This window comes from Camponotus floridanus, unplaced genomic scaffold (genome assembly GCF_003227725.1).
Source record: "Camponotus floridanus strain SB8 unplaced genomic scaffold, Cflo_v7.5 scaffold199, whole genome shotgun sequence".
NCBI lineage: Eukaryota > Metazoa > Arthropoda > Insecta > Hymenoptera > Formicidae > Camponotus > Camponotus floridanus.
Window position 1 is genome coordinate 263,075 of NW_020229324.1, and position 21,575 is coordinate 284,649.

General features: G+C 31.1%; 1 protein-coding gene across 1 annotated transcript in view; it reads right to left on the reverse strand.

The window, feature by feature from the left end:
* Positions 1-3,554, reverse strand: part of LOC105249373 (homeobox protein Nkx-2.4-like) — a 46,986-nt gene extending 43,432 nt beyond the window's left edge. Inside the window, exon 1 of the mRNA XM_025407963.1 lies at positions 1,409-3,554. Coding sequence (XP_025263748.1) covers positions 1,409-2,177 — 769 coding nt within the window. The 5' untranslated portion in view covers positions 2,178-3,554. The remainder of the gene's footprint in view (positions 1-1,408) is intronic.
* Positions 3,555-21,575: the final 18,021 nt, after the last annotated feature.

The window sequence follows — 21,575 nt, forward strand, 5'->3', positions numbered from 1 at the left end:
TCTTAAAAATCCAAAAATCTCTCGAAAAATGTTTCTCACTTATATATTGTATAAATCCTACACTGAGAAAAAAATCTAGTTGCGTTAATTCGTTAGAATTCTGGTAGATTCAATTAGTATGTCTGTTCGAAAATGGACGAACCATTCTTGTAGGAATTACCAGATGAATCTGATTAATTTCTTCCTGTTAAATTTACCAAATTTTCTAGTTAATAACACTAAACTCGCCAGCACCAAGTCGTCTAAAATTTTTTCCATCTAATCTCAAAAATCTGTTTAATATTCTGAATTCCAACACGATTATTGAATAAATTCAATCAAGATTATTGAATAAATTATTTTTGTCGATTATACACTGAGAAAAAGATCTGGTTGCATTAATTAGAATTCTCGTAGATTCAACCAGTATGTCTGTTGGAAAATGGATGAATCAGAATTCTTGTAGGAATTACCAGATGAATCTGATTAATTTCTTCCTGTTAAATTTACCAAATTTTTTGGTTAATAATACTAAACTCGCCAACACCAAGTTGTCTAAAATTTTTTCCATCTAATCTCAAAAGTCTGTTTAATATTCTGAATTCCAACACGATTATTGGATAAATTCAATCTAGATTATTGAATAAATTATTTTAAGTTCAGTTTGTTAAAAATTAAACTGATAAACAGTGATGCAAGAAGAGGATGCAGAACACACACAATCAGAGAGCTAGCGTCCTCTTTCTGGCACTACTGCTCGTAAGAGAAAAAAAATATACTTTAGATTTAATGTTAATACTAGTTATTTATATACACGGTAAAAAACATTTTGTATTTCTGTTAAAATTTTCTCGTGTAAAAATTTTTGTGTTAAATTTTTAACATACTCTTATGTTAATGTAACATATTATCGTTGCGTTATTTTGACATTTCTACGTTGAGTTAATATTCACCGTTTCTAAGAGTTAAAACAACACAATTAATATGTAAATGCACGAATTTTTGATGACATATGTTATATGTTACAGTTAACAGATAAATTGTATTATCTTTCTCTCTATAACAGTTTCCACATGTTAAATCGACATATCTCTTCTGTTATTTATCATAAAAATGTAAGAATAATATTTTCTTTAAATTAAATTTAACATTATAAATATGTTAATTCAACATAAACTTCATTTCCAGATAAAGTTTAAGTGTTACACTTTTGTGTTAATTTTTAAACACATTACTCGTGTTATTTATTTACATACTTGCCTTCTGTTAAATTAACATTAAAATTAGAGTGGATAAATTGGGACATGTGAAACACGTTAAATTTAACACAAATTTCTTACTGTGCATATACGTCTTGTTGATACGATCAAACGATTTTTCTCAGTGTAATAATTCTTGCGAAGAACGGGATAAAGAAAAGTGTACTCACTGGCAAACCGCGGGTCGTTGGTAGTCGGCGGCGCCGGCGCGTACCAAGGATGATGGTGCGACGAGACCGCGTGGGACCGCATGGGGTCCGCGGCCGTGGCCGTGGCACCGACGCCGGGTCCGGCGTGATGGTACGGCGACAATTCCGCGGTACAGTACTGGTATTGCGACGTGAGCTGCATGGTGGCGTAAGGATTGCCCATGGCGCTCATGCCACCGCCGGCGGTACCTCCGCCGCCGCCGCCGCCGGGGACGACCCCGTTGGCGACCGAGGAAACCGGTCCGGGGGTGCTGCCGCCGGGCGTCGAACCCCCGTGCAACGGCGGGCTGCCGCTGCTCGCGCTCGAGCTGCCGGTGTTGCCGCCCACCCGGGCACCACAAGCGTTCCCGTAGGGCGAGGCCTGGGAGTGTGTGACGACGCCGACACCGACGGCGGCGGCGGCAGCGGCGAGTTCGAGCTTGCGGTAAGATTCCTCGATCGGCGAGAGGATGTCGGTGACGCTGAACGGCGTCGTGTGAGCACCACCGGCTGCCTGCACGTGGGACGAGTGCTGTTTGGGCGACAGGCTCATCGCCAGATCGATGCCATTGAGGTCCGACAGCAGGCCAGCCTGCTCCAGTTGCGACTGCTGTTGCTGCTGCTGTTGCTGCTGCTGCTGCTGTTGCTGCTGCTGCTGTTGCTGCTGGTGCTGGTGATAGGTCGTGGCGTTACCGTTGCCGCCTTGATTGCCGCCGCCGCCGCCGCCACCGCCGCCGCTGCCGCCGCTCATATCGGCGAGCCCGACGCCGTCGAAGTACTTGAAGCTCGCGCTTCGCGGAATGATGAGGCCGGCGCTAGACGTGACAACTGCGCGACATTACGACGCCACTGGGGTCCTTCTCCTCGCTCGCTGATCGCTGGCCAACGTAGGTTCCTCGATTGACCTTTTGCGCGATCGTTGAATTCTCTCTTCTCGTAGATTTTCTTCGGGTAGTCCGTTCGCGCGAACAACCGAGATCACCCAGGACCCGAGCTCGACTTTGAGTTAATCGCACAATGACACCAACAGTCGTTCGCGCACAATAAGATCTTGTTTCTCGCCTCTTTTCACCAACACTGGAACTTCCGATCCCTCGAAACTGATACGAAGCCCGCAATCATTCGCGATCTTTTTCCCTTCCTATGATCCTGATCGCGTTGAAACGCGCGCATAGTTTGCGAAAGCAAAAATTTCTACGCACAAGCACTTGATTGTTTCACTGAAAGTGCTCGATCTGTTAGGTATCACGGATGTTTCTTCTCAGTAACTATTGAACTTAACATGTTCCCTCACTGCGCTTCTTCCACATTAACTGATGCATATGACACAGTTTTGTTCACGTATTTATTCGTCGTTCTCTTTCGGTGCTCTCTTTTCCTAAAAACGGCCCTCGCAAGCCGTAAAGTTGACGTCAAGGATGAAGAATCGCTTCAATCGCATGGCGTACGAGCCGCGACCGTCACCGAGTAGAAAAATCGATGGCGCGGTCGGCCGGCGGCCGACTCGGATGGCTCCCGAGATGGATGGCTAAATCTCTCGATACCGTTGGAACGAGAAGAGCGTGATCGACGTGTATCGCTGTTGCCTTTCGAAAATCCTGGTGGCACGCGCGAACGTGATCGAAAGAGCTGTCGACCTTACACACACGTGGTCGAGGATAGTGGCCGGCCAGAGCCGGCCGGCGGCCGACTGAAATCACACGGGGGTCTTTGAGTCCTTGGATTCCGTCGATAGAGAGACGATGGTAGATGTACCACTCTACGCTTCGCCTCCACCTTCGTCGAGGATACACTCTCTCTCCGTAGGAGAAGAGCCTGCTCTATGGATGGATGGATGGATGGATGGCTGGCTGGCTGGCTGGCTGGCTTGCTGGGTGGCTGCCTTGCCTGGCTTGGCTGGCTTGGCTGGCTTGGCTGGATGGATGGATGAATGAATGGAGAGGACTTCTGTCGGGTACTCCTGGAGAGGTCCTCACAGCCGCTTAGACCCACTCGACCAGCGCTCGCCGCTCGCGCTCGCTCGCTCGCTTCGCTCACTCGCTCGCCCGCCCGGGCACACAGGCCCCGCAGCCTCTCGCGGAGAACCCGTACGACGACACGATGAGTGGAGTGCCCACTACGGAGAAGTGCCTGCTACCAAGAGTCGTGATGAGATGTCCCCTTTTGCGTGTGAGAGAAGGGTTTCCATACGCCGTGGAGAGGCGCGGAGAGGTCGCGATTCGGGGGAAGTGGATGCTGGGAGATCCGGCGTACGGCCATTGGGCGAGTGCGGCCAATCGGGTGGCGCGTACGCGCCGCGACCTCGCTCATTGGACCGCGCGGCTGCCGCTATGATCCATGACGAAACATGCCCACCGCGTCAGCGGTGACGTCGTTGGTGTCGACGCGGAAAGCGTCGGCGCGTATCTACCTATCGGAGGGATCGCGTGGCCACGTTCCCCGAAATCGTTGCTGCCGCGAGGAGCCACCCCTTGGGCGGCGCTGGAGACGAAAGGGCGGGGAAAAACTAATGACGGAAAAATGTTCCTCGCCGGCACCGGCGCCGAAATCCTCGTCGTGGCTCAGCGGCCGACGGTACTTTTCGTATCTCTGCGTCACGGCTGTCACGCATCCGCCACCAAGCGTACAAATCCGAATCCCACGAGTTTGCAAGCATCAAGATAAGATTCTCGCAAGCTTTTCCAGCGAGGCACGCGCGAGGAGAGCTTTCTGTCATTCCGTTCTCTTGTGGCTATTGTCGGCGAGCGTGGGAATTAGACGTTCAGTGGTGTTGATCTTTCACGTGGGTGATATCTCGGCGAGGTTCGCTCCTGTGTATCCGATAACGATATCGATATGCGCTGGTGCATACGTCTAGTGCGATTATCAGAGGCTGTTGTACACAAATCTACTTAACTGCAAAAGCATGCCATTCTAAGCGTCTTAATTTTCACGAAATGTTTGACAAACATTCTGCCAATTATGTGATAACTCGTGCTCACTATCTCTATATGTATGCTTTTGTGTTAATTTGTGTACGCCAGTGTATCCAATTTCTTGTAAATCATTAGTTTGATTTCTAAATACGACAGACGTGCAAGGGGTTTCATGTAAGGGGAAGAGAAATATATATATTTGAACAGTATATTTAAATAATGTAAATATATCGTGTACTAGAAAATATAAAAAGCGTTTAGTGCTCTTTGCATTTTTTAAAAATACAAAAATACCACTTTTTGACGCATGGTATTTAAATTATTCAGCTCTTCTCCAGCGTTCAAGTGTGCCTCTCTTTTTCCCTAATTGTTTTAGTCGTAAAAATGTATATAAATATAGATGTTTCGACGGACAAAATAATTTTAATTTCAGGTCTAACATTAAAATATATTGGTTTTAACTATTACTTTGATCATTTAATTTTCATTTTCTTCAGTTGCGTGTGTGCATGTACGTATGTGTACGTGCGCGCGCGCAAAACACACACACACACATATATATTACAAATCTCAAATTAATATTATTTAAAAATTATAAAATATTATTTATAAAAATTTAAAAAAACAATGAATTTTCACATTATAAAGTTATTGTACTGTCTTTATAATATTGTTATAGCTTTTATTTGTTACAAGTTTATACAAAAGTATAAAAATGAATATTGTTTTTACATCTTATTATAGATTTTTTTAGAATTTATCCGTATTTATTTATAATTGCGAAATTTATTTCTAATATTATCTTAATTTTATAAATTTATGTATTTCTTGTGATGTTTTTATAACACCTCTTTCTTAACATTATTCACATGAGACAGAATTTTTTTATTACATTGCAGCAAAATTAAAACAAGTTTTATAGAGATGTTGAAATACAAAATTCCAGTAAGCTATAGCAATACGATACAAAACTAGCAACATATCAAAAGCATGGTAGAAATATTATATTGCGATAATTGAGAAATATGGTTTTATTGTTCTACTGTTACATAAAAATTTTACGTATTAGTAAAATAATATATACATTAACACCATAAAAAAATAATAACATGTATTTAATTTACTGAATATCTCTTTCTAATTTTTTAATTAAAATTGAGCTTCTCCTATATTAAAAAAGAGTCATAATCTTAAAATATGAAGAATAGCAAGCAATTTTATCACCTAGTTTTTCATATTTAAAAAGAGAGAAGCAAAGAAAACTATTTTATAAGTTTTAATTAAAAGATATATACAATTGTTTACATATAAAACAATAAAATAAAAATTATTATTCATATATGCAACTATATATATTTTTATTAAACTTATATATACTTTAACATAAATGAAATGGAGCACCACAAAAAAGAATAAATTTTTAATTACTTTTTAAAATACTATTATGTATGAAAATATTATTAAGAATAAAATTACAAAATTTTTGAAGGAAAAACTATAAGAAAAAGATTTTGTTGATTATTCAAAGGCATTATATTTTCTCGATTTTAAAATTGTCAACATTTTATTAAATAATCAATGTATATTTATTTTCTACATGTAAAAATGTATTAAATGAGGCACTATGCGTGTTGCCTATTGATTATATATTTTTCTTTAACACTTGTGTAATTGCACAGAATTTTTTTATAATTTTGTATTTTATATTAATAAATGTTTTAGTACATAAACTTAAAATGAAGATTTTGTTGTAACAAAAAATATTTATCTTTTAAATATGGCATATGAAATTTTTTTTCATTATTATCAACAAATTGCTTATCATTTACAAATAAAAAAGTATCGTGATTAAAAAATTGTCAAAATTTATTTCATATATTTATTAATACGATTATTATTAACATGACTATTTTATGAATATTTTTTATTAAATTAATAAAATTATTAATCTTTAACGGTTATACAATAAGTTTCATTAATAAGTTTTTCATATCATGAATTTTTTACTTGTGCTCCAGAAATCTATAGACAAATAAAAGTTTACAATCGAAATTATTTTGATCATATCATTTATCTTCTTCTTTATTTTTTTCCAGATAAAATATTTTTAATTATAATTCTTATTATTTTAACATTTATTATTAATATATTTTATTTTATTATTTATTTACAATAATGCTCCCTTTTGTTCTCTCTCTCTCTTTCTGTCTCTCTAAGATTATTAATTTAATTAAAATGAAAATTAACGAGAAAGAAACAAGAAAAATTAATCAGAAATAGATAAATACAAGAAACTTGTTAAAATTATTTGAGATTAGAAATTTTTTCATCTTTTTCCCAATGTTTATATATATAATGATTATATATAATTTCTATACTTTCTTTATTTTATTTATTTTAACTCTTTCTATATATTCATTTTATATCATAAATTATAGAATATATATCATTTTTATATGAAAATCATGAAAGATTCGAGCAATTATATATCTAATGTCAACATAATAATGTGGCAACCCTTGACAACTGCACATATTACATATATGTGATTTCACTGTGTATAAGTATTACATTATCAGGCAAGCTTTGCTGGTAAGTTTTATGACTTTTACACATGTGTCTGTAAATAATGTAAATTAATGTTAATAAAGTATTTAATTAAATAAGTAATAAATAAAATAAATTTAATTTTATAAAAAATACTTTTACACAATAATATATATTATCCATGATATATATCTATTCAATAATTATAGTTTTACATTTAAAACTTTACATTTAAAATAAAAATATAATATTATCTTTCCTACAATATTGATTTATTTTCAAATATTAAACGTAGATGCTTAAAACACTTACAATATTTATACTTTTTAGGTATCTATTATTAATTGTAATGTCAAATGTAATTTAATATAATTGTAATTTAAATTTTTCTCACATTTTCACAATTTTTCACACATTTTATTACAATTAAGCAAAATACTTACAAAAGACTATATAATATTACTACACTTTTTGTATATCTACACTTGTCAATACACTTGTTTAAATATTTATACTTGTAAATATTAAAACTGATTTAAACATTGTTTTAATTGTAATGTGAATAGTCTCGATAAAGAAGAGAAAAATCGATAAAGTTTTTTGAGAAAACATTGAAGAGAACAAATGGAATTTGTTTAGATTTTTCACTTACAATATATTTTTCAAAATATTACACTTTTCATCTAAATCTTTATAAATTTCACAATCGCGATTTATAATTTTGTTGAGAAATCAAAAGAAATTTCAATAAAATCTCAGAAAATTTTCTATGCGGACAAAAACTTATCGAATGTAGCGACGCCAAGTACATAAAAATTTCCTTCTAATCTATCAATAATTTTATATAAATATGCATATTATATTCTATATGGATTACGACGCTAAATAGCTATTTCGGAATTTTACATAAAACTTTCAATTAAGATATTTCAGGAATTAAAACCTAATAAAAAACCTAATAAAAAACCTAATAAAAAATCTGCCTGCATTTTTATGATGTTTATTAATATAATACGATTGCGATCAGTTCAAAAGATTGGTGTAGCCAATTCTGAGAAATGGTAATCCGCTAAAAAATCTTACAAGATGAAAGAATATATAAAAATTTTTAAAACTAGAGAGATCGAATTAGTCAAGTACAATAAATTATTCCCTATTAATTTGTAATTGATACTAAATGAGTTAAGATTTTTTTAAATTCCTAAAACACTTTTTATATGATGTTTACTTTACAAATGTAGAGTGATTATCAGTTGAGAGAAAGTCTTAGAATCGAGTTCTGGTAACACCCCGGTATTTTTTTTCCTTTCTGACCAGAAAAATAATATACTTCTGATAGAATCTTTCCCTTTTATTGTCCCATGCAATAGTTGAAATTTCTTACACGCGTGGATTTAAAGTTCGTGATAAGTATCCTTGATATTGATTGATACTCTTGCAGAATTAACGATAGTAAGTAAGCAAATGAATACTTTGATTCGATTTCGAATCAAGTTTTTATTTTGGTGCAGAATCAACTTGCCTGTTTTTTTTTTATTTATTGATAAATCACGTTGACTCTATTTAATTAAGATCTTAAATTGTCAGTAAATAGATATTTAATTATACTTAAATAGATATTTAATTATACTTAAGAATATTTATTATTACATTAATTAATATGTACATATTTTATGTAATAAATTAATTATTGATATTCTTAAAAATATTACGTTGATATTCTCAAAAATCTCAAAGTATTATTATCTCTTTTCCGCAATGATGATAGTTATCTTACTGTGCTACTTCGTGAATAGTTATCATCGTGGAGATCGCGTATTAGCTTTTCAACAATAGTAAATATTTCGTGCATATAGCATGGAATACAACCAGAAATTGTGCACATTATGTGTTACCTAGTGAAAACATTCATGTGGTTTTGCTTTGTAGTTCATGCCCACGTTTTTATGTTCATAGAGGACGTTTTCAGGGATCTAAAAGCGGGCTATAAAACCTTTCATTGACTGCGTTCAGCCAGAGAGAAGAATGTGAGATGGCTCGCTTTTAGGTAATCCCCGAAAGCGATATGTCAGAGAGAAGACTAAGAGGTGTCATGGCCCGCTTTTAGGTGATCCCTGAAAGCGATACGCCCTCTGTTAATCTAAAAAACGTGAACATGAACTACAAAGCCAAAATCCACGAAAGTTCTCAGAGGGTAACATATATGTGCACAATTTCTGATTCTGTTCCGTGTTATGTAAAAAATGCCTGTAGTACACGAAATGCCATCAGTGCTGTATAGCAAAACGCATATGTATATAAATATAAATAAATTTTTAATTTTAATTTTTTAAATAAATTTTGTGGTCCTCTCTCTCCCCCCCTCTCTCTCTACACATACACAAATAAACACACACACATATAATATATGTATGTATATACAGGGTGACCCATTTTAACTTAGGCAGCCAAATAACTCGAAAAATAAGCACACTACGAAAAAATGGTTAGAATCAAAATTTCGTCATTTCGAGGGGGACGTACAATGACGTTAAAATTAGCCCCCCCACCCCTCCCCCTGGGCGGTGAGGGGGGGCAAGTTTGAAATCTTAAATGGAACCCCCTATTTTTCATTGCATATTCTTGTAGCTTATCTCGAGAGCTTTCCAAAACACTATAATTAAGTACCTTTTTATTAAGTACTTTTTGAGTTATAAGGCTTAAAATAATTTCTTAATTTTACATAAACCATAAAATATCTAGTAAACCATTCATTTTTCGATTATCTTACCTTCATACTTTTATGTACAAAAAAATGAGAGGAATCAATTGGTGTAAAGAAAACATACAGTTGTTTTTAAGAAAAAATATGGAATTGTTAATTGCAAATTACATATTTTTTCTTTACGTTTACTTTACGTTACACAGCACGAAAAAATTTTATTATCAAATATGTTGTAGAGGATACATTTCTAAGTAATACACTGTTTAAATTTTGCGATGGTCTCTTTTCGTTTCTGGGATATGCACTTTCGAAGTTTTATACTTTTATGTCATTTCATTATATTTTATTTATTTGTTTACATTTTTTGTTCACATTTGTTGGTCACGGTTTTATGTATTTGTATATAACTTCTTTCGTTTTGCAAAATACATATGTGAGTTGCGCTTTCCTTCGAGGGAGAACTTCACCTTCGGAAAATATAACCTAACCCAACCTGTGTCTGAAGTGTGAAATATATCTGGCATAGAAAGTTACAAACTTATATAAATTCATGATATGAAGTAAATATGTCATATGTCAAGATATTTCTCACACTTCAGACACATTAAGTTTGGTTATATCTTGGAGTGGAGTTTCTTCCACTGTAGAGATGTCCACGCATGTACTTTATAAGACAAAGCAAAGCTTACAAATACATATATTCTATTAAATATATTTCTTCTTAAACATACATGATGTAAAATTATATTCTACTCATGAAACTTTTTTCGTCAATAACTATTTAATAGATAACAAACGGCTAAAATCTCTTTTCGAAAGTTATTCAGAAAGATGATCTTAGTAAATGTGAAAAATATAAACGTATTTAAAATATGAACGAAAAGATGATAGTAAATAAGTATAAAATTTCAAAATCGCATATCTCAGGAACGAAGAGAGACCGCCGCACAATTCAGACGGTGTATTACTTAGAAATGGATCCTTTACAACATATGTGAAAATAAACATTTTTCGAGTGTAACCTAAAGTAAACATTTATCACAATTTTGTCAATTAAATTTACATGTTTTGTCAATTAAATTTACACGTATTTTTAATAAGTTTCTTAATATATCGCCAAAAATGTAAAATATCTTATAAAAGCGGTTTTTCTATATCTTTTTTTTTTTTTTTTTTTTCTTCTAGCAATAGCATTATATCTTACAAATATAGAATAATGAAATTTTCATTCGTCTTACTTTCTTAAATGTTATAATAATCGCAATATTGCTTACAAATGCACAAGAAAATTAAATTTTAATCTCTTAACTATTTTTAATAACATAGCGTTTATCATATTTCGATTCATATTTGCCTCTGGCCCATTTACGAATAAATTGATGTGATCTGTATATAGATAAGAAATAAAAAAAGCAATTTATTTTTTGTTATATTTATGGTATAATATACGTTGCTTTATATTTTTATTAAAATAATTTAGTATTTCTACAAATATTTAATTTAAATTAGAATAATGTTCGTTTAATAAATAAAATTGTTTTACCATTGCATACAAAATATATCAATTATCCTTAGTCTAAAGATTCTATTTTAGTCTAGCTTTGGTATAAATTATTTTAATAAAAGTATCAATTTAAGGTAAATATTTATCTTTAGCCAGCCCCAAATGACTTGACATATATTGCTAAGGTCACTACCCTGAGTAACATCTAAAAGGCGTCTCTCGTTGTTTATTAAAAAGTTATTAACAAAAGAATTTCCATGAATTATATGCAATATGCGACTATACGAGTTCCTAAGCAATGTTGACTTCTAAGAAGGTCAAAGTTATTTTAACTTTCTATGAAAAGTGAGGTCCATTCTACACCACTCCTGAGTCAGCGCGAAACGAGGTCTATTATTGTACAATTCTACATGGGTTTACAACTTTCCATATAAAGCGAGGAACCATAGATGTTGTTTCGTTCTGATTCAGGGATAATGCAGGATAGACATCGTTTCGCATGGAAAGTTAAAAATCCATGTGGAACCTAAAATTTGGTTTGGGGTGCACTTTTGCATAGAAAAATTTTTTGTATTGTTATTCTTAATTTTAATCGATATACAGGGTGAGTCATTTTAATCAATACACTCGAATATCTCGAAAACAGCACTCTTCAGAAAGAAATGTTTCAAACAAAAATTGTAGGGTGTGAAGGGGGACATAAGATGGTAGCATTGGTTTGACCTTGGAAAGTCATTTGAAGATCACATAAAAGTCACCTTCAATTTCTTAAATTGAACCCACTATTTTTCATTACATATTCTTGTAGCTTATCTCGAGAGCTTTTCAAAACACTACAGGCAAATGTTTTTTCATTAAGTACTTTTTGAGTTATAAGGCTTCAAAGTTTGCAGTACTTCGATATAAAATGCAAAATATCTCGTAAAATATTTAGTTTTCGGTAGTCTTACCCTAATACTTTTATGCACAGGATAATGAGACAAAACTATTGGTGCAAAGAAAACGTATGATTGTTTATGATAAAAAATGTGTAATTTGCAATGCACTTTTTGTTATAAACAATCATGCGTTTTCTTTGCACCAATAGTTTTGTCTCATTATCCTGTGCATAAAAGTATTAGGGTAAGACTACCGAAAACTAAATATTTTACGAGATATTTTGCATTTTATATCGAAGTACTGCAAACTTTGAAGCCTTATAACTCAAAAAGTACTTAATGAAAAAACATTTGTCTGTAGTGTTTTGGAAAGGGCTCGAGATAAGCTATAAGAATATGCAATAAAAAGTAGGCATTTCCATTTAAAAAATTCAATTTGACTTTTATATGATCTTCGTCCTCCACTCAAAGTAAAATTTTTAGTCATCATTAGGTACATTTTTTTAAGCCCTACAACTTTGCTATTTACAATTTTTCGCTATAGTTGATCCTTTTCGAGATATTTAACCGTTTCCGGACTTTTGCCCAACCCTGTATATATTCTATGTGTACATAAATACAGATATATTATCTCTTTTCGAAAGATATGTTAACATTGAAAAACTTAAATATAATATATATTTAATTAATTGATTCATATCTATTTATGTCGTATCACAAAGTAAGAAGTTAAAATTTGACTTCAATCCCGAAAAATACTGTGATCTTCCAATGTAACGTTCAAAGATAAAATAAATATTTTTCTATACATTCAATGTCATATTTATATATTTTTATTTACAAAAAAACAAAATGTCTGTTGTGGAATAAAAACCTTTTTAATCGTATTTCTATAAATCTTTTTAATTAGCAGTAAAATGATCTTTGATATTTATCATTTTTGTTAATTATTTAAAAATGTAATTATTAATACATGTATAGAATTTGTTAAAGTAATCACTGATTCTTCTGAAGCTTTTAATTAAGATTCGAAAAATATAGATGTTGCAAAATATTTTAAATATCTCTTCCTTTATAAAAAATATAAAGAATTTATATGTTCTATTCTAATATAGTCAACAATATTTATATACTTTTATTATAATTTTCTTACCAGCATAATATTTTTATGCTTAATATTTTATATAATATAATGTACTAAATTATAAAATTTAATATAATTACAAAATAGTATTATTATTAATAAATAGATTGCACACTGTCTTTTAGTTTCTAATTATTTTCAATCATTATGCATTTCTATCCAATATATTCTCTTCTTCGAGTTCTTGGATTATTATGGTTTATTGTATTCTTTTGTGTTAAAATTATAAAAATTATCATCATTTGACATGCTTATTCCTTCCTATGGAGTCCATCGAAATACTTTCTATGGACATTTGTTCTCAGGTATAGATATTCAAATCACTGTAGTTGCCTTTTTCTCGATTATTGTCCCTTTTTCTTTCATTTTATTTAAAAATATTAATATAATTAATATAACAAATATTTATATAATTTTGGTATTTCTCTTAGTCTGACACTTCCCCTTCGACTTGTCCAGCATAGATGACTCTATCAATAACTACGATCGGTATTCATAACTCACTTTTATATTTAAGATCATACTTAAAATTATCTTAAATATAAGAAAAGTCTATACGAATATCGGTGTATGTTACCGCCGGCATAGATCTCAGGCTCATTAAAATACTCAAACCTCCTCAGCCGGCAACAAATGCCTTCCTTAAGATGGAGATATCATCGAGAAGGCAAAATTTTTCATTTTCTTTCAATACAGAATTTAATACAAAAAGTTAATGTAAAATATAATATTATATAATTTGAAATGTAATACAAAATAAATTAACAATCCTTTTTTTTTACGGGGGGAAAAACTCTCTTAGAAAATACTCAAAAAATATTGATCCCTTAAAAATTCTTAATATTAACAATTTAATTATTGAAATATTTATTAATTTGTTTTCCCTAATATTATTAAACATTTCCTGATTCTTTAAAAGATACATAATATAAAATCAGCTAAATTAATCACATAATAGCCTAACAATCCTTTACTTTTTGAAAGGAAAATTAAAAAATCTTAATGATCACCTAATAGCCCTAACTATTTCTCGATTAAGTGAAATTATTCGAAGAAAGCCTATCTCTAATCACGTATATTTTAATTACGTGCCCTAATTACATTCTCTAACCGCATGCCCTAACCGCGTGAATAAATGTCTGATATTACGTACTATTGTACGTAAGCTTTTCTTCAGGCCAATTAAACTTACTTTTCGTTGATTCTGGCCACTTTCTCGCTCGATCTCTAATCAGAGATCGAAAAAGGAGATAAACACTCCTTCTTTTGCCGATTAATTACCGGCAAATGAGCGTAAATATTTCACGCTCATCGTAACGATCGCTCGATTTTACAATCGTTTCTTAAATATTTGAATATAACTTTATTTTAACTCAAATAAAGCCAAATTACTACAAATTTCTATATACTATATTTTCTAATAAAATATAAAATTCATGTATGTGTATAACTTTAATGATATTACAAATTATTTAATTAATTAATCGTTTGGCTTTATTTTAAGTTAAAGTAAAATTTAAAAACAATATCTACAAACAAATTCTACAATGGATGAGCTATGATATAAGAAATTAGAATAAAATAAGTGCGCGTTATAAGAATAAAGTAGTATCAAAAATTGATAAAATTGTTAAAATTATTAATGCGTGCTCTTGATTTAATAAACTAGTCAAGTCTTTACAAAAAAAATTTTCTTTTCTTGATTCTCTTTTTTAAATTAATACTTCAATATATTTTCGCAATAGATGCAAAGCATTTCAAAAGAATTTATTAAAAGTTATTTAATTTAATCTATCCTAGCTCATCCATTTTAAGGCAACGGACTTACTCTACAATTCACAATCTACAATCTACAATCTACAATCTACAATCTACAATCTACAATCTACAATCTACATCTACAATCTCTACGAATCCGTTACCTTAAAGTTAAATAAAAGTTTTTCTCACTCACCGACACTGATGCGCAACAGCGGAGTTGTTGTTATCGAAGCTAGTTGTCTGTAACATACAAATATAAAATTCATTTATATTAATGCTCACAAAATGCAATCAATATTTCAAAAAATTTTTATCGCGCGGAATTTTATATCCGATGTGTAAAATAATAAGCAGAGATAAATACGTGTGGAAAATTTTTATAAAATTTTAAAACTGTTTTTTAAGAAAGTTTTTTAAAAAGTTTTATATAACTTTTATAAAAATCTTTCTCTCTAATTTTCTCTTTAATTCATTTAAATAATAAGATCGAATTATTATGCGTACGATTTATAACAATTGATATACAAATAATAAATATTCACCATCAGGTTGCTCCGCCGATGCAAGATGCCTCTCCCAGGCCTCCTCCTCCTCTCATGTTGTTGACGCGCGATACTTTCAACGGCACTCCCGCACTCACGAGCGATATTTTTATATCACTATTTTCGTTATTTTACGCGCGATATTAAACGGCACTCCCGCACTAATTCGGTACGATTAAAAATTTTGTCGCGCGATGTATATATTTAATATATATATACTTTGTCCGACACTCCCGGTTTCGGTACGAGCGAAAATCCCATTTCATTTCGCGAGAATCAATTTCGAGACCAACAGGTCGGGAATGCAACGATACAACGAGCAAAGATTAGGCCCGAACCGGAAAGAAGACGAAACGATTGACGGAATAGAGGAAAATAAAGTTCACCAGCTCTTTTTCGCGCATAATTATCCTATCTCGTATCGAACCTGGACCCGCTAAGCACGATTTCAAGTGACCCGCACGGATGCTATATCACTAGCGCAGTACACAAGGCTGATAGACGGTAAAAGAAGAGGATACCCACATTTTTTAAATGCTAACATTCAGCAATTTAGAAAATGGGGAGGCAACCCCTTTTACCGAGCGAAAATCGCGCCTAGGGGAATCCACTCGACTCCTCGACAGGGTTAACACACGCTAGGCGTGTGGCTGTAGAGTAGACGAGCAAAGAGAAGGGACCCATTGACGACCATTTCGAACAATCGATCGAGTTCTAACCGATTCGGGCCAAATCAATTGACGAAGCAGAGCGTGTTCATCACTAAGCCGATCGAGCGCAAAGCTCGAACCCGCGCGCCCATGTACATTTTATACTGGACATACGTTCTGCGCGGCCGGCATCACCAAGTGCCACGTTGCACAAGGCGCGAGTACGTCGCAAAGCAACGACTCGATGAAACATCCCAGTTAGTTGGCGTCGGAAGGAGAGACTCGTTGACAAAAACGAAATTGGGATTTTGAAAACGCGAAAACGCGATAACGCGAGAATCCTATAACGCGAAAACGCGGTTACGAAGCGCAGCCGTTCGCGGCACGTTGACGGCACCGACGACGCGAAAGGGTACTTCGCTTCTCTTTCAGGCACCATAAGATTTATCGTAAATAGAAAAATTTAAAATAAATCTCAAGGCACCATCCAAGTACTAAGCCCTCCCACCACGACAAGGTGTACCCCATGGAAGGGTTATATTATATATAATTTTTTTTTATATATAATATAATATAATATAATAATTGTAATTAATAAGCTCTCTATAAAAAATAATTAAATGGAGTGAGAGTAAAAGCTCTCAAATCCTTTACTCTCACTTTATTTAATAATATAATATATAATATATAATATAATATATATAATTTGGAATTTATTTTGAAATATAGTATATAAATTTAAATTTGCATAATAAGATTTCGATTAAATTGTGTATTTAATTAACAGAAATTGAGAAAATTTAAAGCATTGGTTGAAATATATTTACTTCTAATATTATATTCTAATATCATAAAGAAATATTATAATAAGGATCGATGATCGAAATATCACAACATAATCTCTTATACTCTTTTATGCATAATCTGTTTCAATTTTTAATCGCAGTAATGAATGATTGTGATTCGATAAAGATTTATCGTTGCATTACAGTTTCATGTAGCTAATTAATTTTTAATTAATTCTTTTGTTATGCTAATTATTTGCGTCTATAATAAATTCGATTGTTTTACTTCGCGTTCTCTCATATCCCAAATTATATTTAAATTATCAAGTAGAACGATAAAGTAACGTATAAAATATATTTGTAATTCTAAATATTAAAATAATAATTATTGTCTGTAAAAATTGCAATTATCGAAATGATTATTTAATATTTTGTATCCCTATAATTTAATCAATTTTCGATTAAATTGTGTATTTAATTAACAAAGATTGAGAAAATTTAAAGCATTAGTCAAAATATATTTAATTCTAATATTATATTCTAATATAATAATAAGAAATATTATAATAAGATCGATGATCGAAATATCACAACATAATCTTTTATCCTCTTTTATGTATACCCTGTTTCAATTTTTAATCGCGGTAATAAATGATTGCGATTTGATAAAGATTTATCGTTACGATACTGTTTCATCTCGCTAATTAATTTTTAATAAATTAATTTTTATTAAAATTTATAGTAAATTATGTTTCCATACTAATTGTCATCATGTTTAGTAAAAAAATTACAATATACAAAACGTTTCTTACCACTACTTTATTACTCGAGAGTCACCGTACGAATGATGACAAAGCGGCGCCGTATAGCGCGCTACAGTTTATATTTTATATTGCCAAAATCAAACATCGTATTATCGATAATTCGTTACCGAAATATTTTATATCTTATAAAATATACATTAACGTAAAATATTAAATTATGAAAGTATTTAATTTATTGAATAAAATTGATTATTTATCAAACAATTCACGCAGTCTTTTGTTATGCTAATTATTTGCATCTATAAATCGATTGTTTTACTTTGCGTTTTCTCACATCCCAAATTATATTTAAATTATCAAGTAGAACGATAAAGTAACACGGATGAAATATATTTGTGATTCTAAATATTAAAATAATAATTATTATCTGTAAAAATCGCAATTATCAAAGTGATTATTTTATATTTCAGATCCCTATAATTTAATAAATTTTCGATTAAATTGTGTATTTAATTAACAATGATTGAGAAAATTTAAAGCATTGGTCGAAATATATTTAATTCTAATATGATATTCTAATATTATAAAGAAATATTGTAATAAGTTTCGATGATCGAAATATCGCAACATAATCTCTTATCCTCTTTTATGTATAACATGTTTTAATTAAAATTAATAAATATCTTAATATCGCTAGTCGAATAATCAAAGGATTATTGAAAAAATGTAGTCGACCAAACTTTAGTCGAGCAAAAATTTAGTTTATTATTACGACGTTTCGACCATATGGTTGTGGTCCTTATCAAGTACATACGAAGCCATAAATCAAGAGACCGGCATAGACGATGATCTTATAAATTGCACAAATCACATTAAAAAAACGTTATTTATTAAAAGATTTAAATTAGAGAGAAATTGATGTGTCCGTGAGAGACATCGTCAAAAGACTGATGTTTTAATTAAATCGCGGTAATAAATGATTGCGATACGATAAAGATTTATCGTTCCAATACAGTTTCATGTCGTTAATTAATTTTTAATTAATTAACATTTATTAATATTCATACAAATTATGTTTCAAAACTAATCATAATCGTGTTTAACAAGAAAAATTATAATATACGTAGCGTTTCTCACCACAACTTTATTACTCGAGAGTCACTGTGCGAATGATGACAGTGCGATAACATATAGAGCGCTACTGTTTATATTTTATATTGCCAAAGTCGAACGCCGTATTATCGATAATTTGCTGAAATATTTTATAAATAGTAAAATATACATTAACGCAGAATCTTAAGTTAATGAAGTATTTTAATTTATTGATTAAAATTGATTATTTATTAAACAATTTATCGGAGCCTTTCGTTATGCTAATTATTTGTATCTATAATTCGATTGCTTTACTTCGCGTTCTCTCACATCCTAAATTATATTTAGATTATCAAGTAGAACGATAAAGTAACACGGACGAAATATATTTGTGATACTAAATATTAAAATAATAATTATTGTCCGTAAAAATCCCAATTATCAAAGTGATTATTTTATATTTCAGATTCCTATAATTTAATGAATATTCGATTAAATTGAGTTTAGTTAACAATGATTGAGAAAATTTAAAGCATTGGTCGAAATATATTTAATTCTAATATCATATTCTAATATTATAAAGAAATATTGTAATAAGTTTCGATGATCGAAATATCGCAACATAATCTCTTATCCTCTTTTATGTATAACATGTTTTAATTAAATAGCGGTAATGAATGATTGCGATACGATAAAGATTTATCGTTCCAATACAGTTTCATGTCGTTAATTAATTTTTAATTAATTAACATTTATTAATATTCATACAAATTATGTTTCAAAACTAATCATAATCGTGTTTAACAAGAAAAATTATAATATACGTAGCGTTTCTCACCACAACTTTATTACTCGAGAGTCACTGTGCGAATGATGACAATGCGGTAACGTATAGAGCGTTACTGTTTATATTTTATATTGCCAAAGTCGAACGCCGTATTATCGATAATTTGCTAAAATATTTTATAAATTGTAAAATATACATTAACGCAGAATCTTAAATTAATGAAGTATTTTAATTTATTGATTAAAATTGATTATTTATTAAACAATTTATGACGGAGCCTTTCGTTATGCTAATTATTTGTATCTATAATTCGATTGTTTTACTTCGCGTTCTCTCACATCCTAAATTATGTTTAGATTATCAAGTAGAACGATAAAGTAACACGAACGAAATATATTTATGATTCTAAATATTAAAATAATAATTATTGTCCGTAATAATCGCAATTATCAAAGTGATTATTTCATATTTCAGATCCCTATAATTTAATGAATTTTCGATTAAATTGTGTATTTAATTAACAATGATTGAGAAAATTTAAAGCATTGGTCGAAATATATTTAATCCTTATATTCTAATATTATATAGAAATATTGTAATAAGTTTCGATGATCGAAATATCTCAAAATAATCTCTTATCCTCTTTTATGTATAACCTGTTTCAATTTTTGTTCCCAGTAATGAATGATTGCGATACGATAAAGATTTATCGTTGCAATATAGTTTCATGTCGTTAATTAATTTTTAATTAATTCACATTTATTAATATTCTTAGCAAATTATGTTTCAAGACTAATCATAATCGTGTTTAACAAAAAAATTATAATATACGAAGCGTTTCTCACCACAACTTTATTACTTGAGAGTCACTGTGCGAATGATGACAAAGCGGTAACATTTAGGGCACTATTGTATATATTTTATATTGCCAAAGTCGAACGCCGAGTTATCGATAATTTGCTAAAATATTTTATAAATTGTAAAATATACATTAACGCAGAATCTTAAGTTAATGAAGTATTTTAATTTATTGATTAAAATTGATTATTTATTAAACAATTTATGACGGAGCCTTTCATTATGCTAATTATTTGTATCTATAATTCGATTGCTTTTCTTCGCGTTCTCTCACATCCTAAATTATATTTAGATTATCAAGTAGAACGATAAAGTAACACGGACGAAATATATTTGTGATTCTAAATATTAAAATAATAATTATTGTCCGTAAAAATCGCAATTATCAAAGTGATTATTTCATATTTCAGATCCCTATAATTTATCAATTTTCGATTAAATTGTGTATTAAATTAACAATGATTGAAAAAATTTAAAGCATTGGTCGAAATATATTTAATTCTAATATTACATTCTAATATTATATAGAAATATTGTAATAATTTTCGATGATCGAAATATCGCAAAATAATCTCTTAGCTTCTTTTATGTATAACCTGTTTCAATTTTTGTTCCCAGTAATGAATGATTGTGATACGATAAAGATTTATCGTGCCATTCAGTTTCATGTCGTCAATTAATTTTTAATTATTTAACATTTATTAATATTCAGCAAATTATGTTTCAAGACTAATCATAATCGTGTTTAACAAAAAAATTATAATATACGAAGCGTTTCTCACCACAACTTTATTACTCGAGAGTCACTGTGCGAATGATGACAAAGCGGTAACATTTAGGGCACTATTGTATATATTTTATATTGCCAAAGTCGAACGCCGTGTTATCGATAATTTGCTAAAATATTTTATAAATTGTAAAATATACATTAACGCAGAATCTTAAGTTAATGAAGTATTTTTATTTATTGATTAAAATTGATTATTTATCATACAATTCACAAAGCTTTTGTTATGTTAATTATTTGCATCTATAATTCAATTGTTTTACTTTTTGTTCTCTCACAGTCTCCCCTTCCCAAATTATATTTAGATTGTTAAGTAAAACGATAAAGTAAAACGGATAAAATATATCTGTGATTCTAAGTAATAAAATAATAATTATTGTCCGGAAAGATCGCAACAATCTAAGTGATGATTTAATATTTTGCATCATCAT